The sequence below is a fragment of the Aquila chrysaetos genome, chromosome 3 (assembly GCF_900496995.4).
Source record: "Aquila chrysaetos chrysaetos chromosome 3, bAquChr1.4, whole genome shotgun sequence".
Taxonomy (NCBI): Eukaryota; Metazoa; Chordata; class Aves; order Accipitriformes; family Accipitridae; genus Aquila; species Aquila chrysaetos.
This window is the reverse complement of record NC_044006.1, coordinates 32986594-32992593: the sequence shown is the minus strand read 5'-3', so window position 1 is coordinate 32992593 and position 6000 is coordinate 32986594. Positions and strand designations below refer to the sequence as shown.

The 6000-nt window shown below is 43.2% G+C and overlaps 1 protein-coding gene across 1 annotated transcript in view; it reads right to left on the bottom strand.

The window, feature by feature from the left end:
- Positions 1 to 2333: 2333 nt before the first annotated feature.
- TRIM71 (tripartite motif containing 71) overlaps positions 2334 to 6000 on the bottom strand; it is a 58088-nt gene continuing 54421 nt past the window's right edge. The window contains exon 4 of the mRNA XM_030009435.2: positions 2334 to 3972. Coding sequence (XP_029865295.1) covers positions 2521 to 3972 — 1452 coding nt within the window. The 3' untranslated portion in view covers positions 2334 to 2520. The remainder of the gene's footprint in view (positions 3973 to 6000) is intronic.

Below are 6000 nucleotides of genomic sequence, written 5' to 3'. Positions count from 1 at the left end.
CAAGGTAGTAAGAGACCTGGCATTTTTATTAAGACATGATAGGATAAATGCAAGGACACTGCAAACCAAACATTAAAGCTTTTTAAACCAGTTTTCTTTGGTATCTAGATCTTGCAGGCTATTAGTTTTCACAGCCCAAGTTGCAAATAATTCTTGGACTGAATAATACAAGACAAACATGGACATCTGTCACAACTGTAGACCACCCCCATGAAGGGAGGCATGTACACAAGAACTTGAAAAAGTTGAAGGTAAACTAGCTTTCTCTCATACCTATATTTTGAGTGGCCACAGAAATTTAATGACAGACATCTGTATAAAAGATTATCCTTTAAAGACTATTTTTAAACCATGCTATCCTAAGATTAAGCCTGACTGAAACACACTGCTTTGAAGAGTTTGCTTCCTTGAGGCTTTGGCTGAAAGGCAGCACAGTTATTTTATCCCATTTAATTTAGGTGTTTTTTCTCACCCTTCTTTCAAAAGAGGTGTTGCCATCTCATGAATCTGTCTGTCTCTTTCTGGTCCTTCAGTTTAAGCCTCCTCAAAAGCAGCAGCTATCTGTGGGCACACATCATCATGATGTCTACAAAACCCAGAAAGTCAACACACCTTGGAGGGGAAAAGCAGCAAGAAGGAAAGTGCACCTTGTGATTTATCACAAACTTGTGAAGAGCCTTTCAATCTCAGGTCACTTTTGTGCATGGTGGCTGGCAGAGAGATGAACCCTTTCCTTGGAGGATGGTTAAGGCTCTTCAGACTTTCTGATAATGACCATGTTTATGTTTCAGAGATCTTCTCTTGCAAACAGTAAGGTAAATACCATGGCATTTCCAAGCCTAAGAGGACTGATACATTAATTTTTTCATTGCAGAGAGACAGAAAAGCACTCCGTTCCCTACTTTAACCATTCCTATTTGCCACCAAAGGCCCTATCCAGAGGGTGAAGAAACAGCTCTGTAGAGACCATATCTGCATTAACAGCTAAACTGGAATGCCATAAATTGAAGAATAAGACCAAATATTTCCAGGGACTCAAAGTCACATTTTGCTAAAGAGATACCATACCTATTCTCCCAACAAGTTTCTGCTTCTCAGAAAAGCTGGTTTTTTTATCCCTGAAAGGGCTAACTTCCCCCTGCCTCCAAGCTTTTAAGGATCATATACATTTATTTTACACAGAATTCTTTGGTACTGCCCTGGAAAAAAGCAGCAAAGTTTCATCTTGACACAGTTTGCCTTATGCTGGTACTGGTAACTTTTCACTTGGATCTGTAGCAAGAGATACATGGAGCTACAGGCCCACCCCACCCTAAAAACTACAGTAGACCTTCCTGAATTTTTCAGTCCAGCTCTTTGGGGAAGCCAGAAGATGAAAAAAATATATTTTTGTTACCGATAAGAGTTATTGCAATCCTCTTTAAACACAAAAAAACTGTTGACTTCTCCAAAACACACCCTGAATCTCCAAAGCTGTGCTTATTTCTTACTTTTGGAAAAAGGTACCACTTCTGGTCTAACAAATCCATCAATCGTTATTCCCTTAAAGTCTCTCTACGGGGAGGGGCAAAAAAAGCTAGTCATTTTGCAAGAAAGTAAATCAAAAGGGTTTGATTTTCCCTGTTTCAATGCTCCTTGTAATCTCTTCTGTTATCCAGATGAGGTGCATTGATAAAAGAAACAGTAACTTTTTAAAACTAATTTAGCTTTCAGGTAAAAAGGGTAAAAAGAAATACTCAATGACAGGATACATTAAAGGAAGCCTTGCTTTCTATCTAAACTTTACAACAACTGCACTAAGCCACTAAAATGAACAATTTGGTTTAAACTTAAACAATTTTTGTGCATTTTCATCAGCTTCACTTTGTGCTGTTGGATTACTGTGTTTCAGAAAAAAATACACAGAAATGCCAAAAAGATGCAAACTTGCTCTTCCCGGCGAGTGAATCCCACTCACTTTCACAAAACGTTCAAAGTCATCTGGGAACAAGACGCTGTGCTCACCAGTAAATCAAACACACTGAGGTATAAAAAGGAGAACAGGAAAAAGTTCTCTGCTGCAGCAGCAATTCAAAAAACAAAAGTTCCCCCCTCCCATGTCCCCACCCACAGAACTGCAGTACGGTCAAGAACACAAATTCCCTACAAACACCTACTACCATTTTCTCCATTTAAAAAGTTACATAGAGCCTTTTTTGGCTTAGTCTACAGAACTCGCCACACAAACCACCTAATGTGCACAGCAACACTTGTTTGTGCATGAAACCCCATCGGGGGGAGAGGTAAAATGTTCTGAACTGCGAGTGTGTGGGGATGGGGAAGGGGTGAGAAACCGGGGAAGAAAGGGAGGACAATGAGGTAGATAGAATTTAACTTTACAGGCTCACTCCCTGCAGAAAAGATAAGTACATTCATCTGTAAAAAAATTAAAGATGAGGTAGGTTTGAATTAACGTTGTATTTTTTCATTTTTTCTTAGAAGAATTTCCCTGAGACAGTTTCTTCCTAATTCAAACACAGATTAGAAGACGAGAATTCGATTGTTTCCGAAGTCGACCACAACAATCATGCCATCAGGGGTGATGGCTATACCTGAAGGACGGTCCATCTGACCAAAGCCGCTTCCCTGAGTGCCAAACTTGCATAAAAAGCTACCATTTGACTCAAATATCTGCACCCGGTGGTTCCTGGAATCAGCCACGATGATGCGCCCCTCTTGATCCACCGCCACTCCCTGTGGGCGCAGGAACTGGCCGTTCCCGGTGCCCTCCGAACCCAGAAAGCGTGCTGACTGGCAATCTGGATGGATGACCAGAAGGCGATGGTTGTTGAAGTCTGTCACTACCAAGTGGCCCTCATGATTGAAAGTCACACCTCTGGGGGAATCAAAGTGCTTCCAGAGTGCCCCTTCGAAGCCATACTTGTTGAGAAACACGCCGTCGGGCCCAAACAGCTGAACACGATGGTTCCTTGTGTCAGAGACCAGGATCTTGCCCTCTGCATTGACGGCCACATCCCATGGGTAATTGAATTGCCCGTTCTTTGTTCCTTTCTCCCCAAACTTCAGAATGAACTGCCCCTCGAACGTGAAGATCTGGATGCGATGATTGTCCTTGTCAGCCACAACGATCCTACGCGAGATGTCACAGGCCACACCGGCGGGGCGATCGAACTGGCCCGGCCGGGAGCCCAGGGTGCCGAACTTGTGATGGAAGGTGCCGCACGGTTTGAACACCTGGATGCGGTTGTTACTGCGGTCAGCCACAATGATGTAGCCTTCTTTGTCTACACTAACCCCCCAGGGACGGCAGAGTTTGCCGTCGCTGTCTCCCTCACTGCCGAAGGAGAGCCCTGGCAGCCCAATGCCTATGTAGCTGCGCCCAGATTTCACCACAACTTTGAAGGGGCTGTTCTCAATGTGTTGGTTACACATCATCACGGATACCAGGTGCTCTCCCTCTAGCTGTGGACGGTAGCTGACCAGGTAGGTCCCGTTCTGCTGATCGCTGACGTCTGCTCCAAAAAGGTTTCCATCTGGGCCCATCACCACTGCAGAGATCATGTCCCCTCCTGAAAGGCGAGGCTCACCGTCATGGTCATAGCCTATCACTGTGAAAGAGGCCACTTTGCCCTGCAGCGCACGCTTGAGGCCTTCCCCGGTGGCTTTGGTCAGAGGAGCAAAAGCCCCACTGCTGACAAAGCCCATGGATTTAATGGCCATATACAATGCCTGGTCAGGGGGAGTGAACATGATCCTGTCATCTTCCTGAGGCTGGAGAAGGCCTCTCACATTCTTCAGCTCCTGCACCTGAGCCAGCATGCGGTCCCGAGCCAGAAGAATATCCATGGTACGACCTTCCTCCAGGACCTGCTGAACAGCACTAATGGTGTTGTCCAGCTTATTTAGGTTCTGACGTAACTTTTCAACTTGCAAGTAGAGTGACTTAGCCTTGACTTGACGAATCTTTTCCACCTAAGGGAGGAACAGGGGAGAGAGAAAAGCACACTTACATCAGAAAAGACAACCTGCAACACAGAAACGTTTCCTAATGTCGCTCTTCTACATGAAAACCAGTTGTGCAGTTGTTGCAGCATGTTGACACAGAACTGCAGAGCAAGCCTCAAAGCTGTGATGTAGAGAAGCAGAAATGAGAAAAAGCAATTATTTATCCAAATTTAGGATTATTACTCTCTCCCATCCTCCAGCCAAAATCATACATTCTTACTCTGCAGACCTGCTGCATCAGAGTGCCATTTGCTTACTAATAATAATTTGCTTCCTCAAATGCTGTTCTATTTTCTAGTTGCAAGGTACTTGACAGATCATCTGAGGTTTTTAGACTCCAGGGAGGACAGAGGTTACTGCAGGCTCTTAAAGAGCAGAGGCTGAGGCTTCTCTAACCAGAATTGAGACCGATTTCAGAAGGTAGGCTGTTATCACACAAAGCTGAGGCTAGGAGTCAGCATCAGCTAATGCACATGGGCTCTTGTCATTCCCCTGCCTGTCAGAACTGTTTTTACGTGACTGGATAATACCAGACACTTATCTCCAGGGATTTTTAGGGTCCAATTATTTTAATATTTTCTTGCAAATACTGGCAGTCATGCCAAGCTAGTGCTTTGCAACAGGATGCTTTGTAACGTCACTTCAAATGACACAAAAGGTTGCTGCCAGTCCCCGCTTGGGGGACTGAAGCCCAAGCAAAAGTCGTCTGTTTGTAACTATTTTATATAATTTTACGTGTGTGTGTGTGTGTGTGTGTTTATCTTTACTTGTGAAAAATCACTTTAAACCATCTGGCAAACACACCTGCCTTGTAAAACTAATTAAAATTGCAATTGTTTTATTGTTGTAAAAATACATTTCCTTAAGTCTGAATACCTACTTGGCTGCAGAACAATACCAGCAATGTATTTTAATGAGGAACAACTCACTGTCTGAAGACTCCTTGGTTATACACTGACTAGATTAACAGATGTACAAACACGCCATTTCATTTAAAGTTAAGGCATGCAGGTTTTACTAGACTTTTTAAAGTCAGAGATGCTTCCTCCAATATATTTCCAAAGGAGATTACTAATCTTAGGTCTCAGCTTAATCCTTGGCCTCAGCTTTGTACCCAAAATTGTTATTCACTAACACATTTCACATGAGGGATTAATACATTCACCTCTTTTTGCTAGAACAACTTACCACCACCAAGTTTCCTTCTTAAAATAATGTATTATAACCTGAAGAGAACTTGTTCTCAGTGCAGACATTCCAATAAAGTGCATTTATGCAGCCTCTTGGGATACAAATAGCTTAGGGGCAGCTCTTACTTCTCCTGTACTAGGAATACCTCAAAAGAGAAGGCTGCCAAGCTTCCTGGTGAAGGCTAACAGTGGAACACGAACTCATCTCCCTCAATCCCAATACCTCAGAAAAAGCAGCATTAGAAGTACAGTAACTATATAAAGTGCATTTATAATCTTGCCACTGACACTTATAAAAGAACTACAGAAAAACAAACTTCTCTTAGTGGATTATTAGTCTCACTGTAGCTAGAGTAGTTCCATACAATAAACTCTTACCAGAGTGGTCATTTTGCTGGCAACAGATAATAAACCAGAAAATTACTGTTCCAGTCAACGTTGATGGAGAAGAGGCAGGGGAGGAGTACTTCAGCAAGATGGCACTGCTTCTTGGCAGCATGTGCCTCACCAACCACATGTACACGCCATCCTGCCTGGTTCTGCTAGCATAGACAGTGGCCACACAGCACATGGTTTCCTGCTACACTTTATCTGGTGCAATAGCATACTGTAGGAGCATTCGCAATGTAATCTTAAACTTTTCCCATCTTGATGACACATTTTTTCTCCCCATACCAGTACTAGCTATCATGCAATCATAGGACAAGTTTGACTCACTGATCTAAAAGACCTCATCCAACAGCAGAGAGAGGGTTTCTGTTCAATTCTACAAGTGGGACCCAAAGGGCCAATCCAAACTAATCTG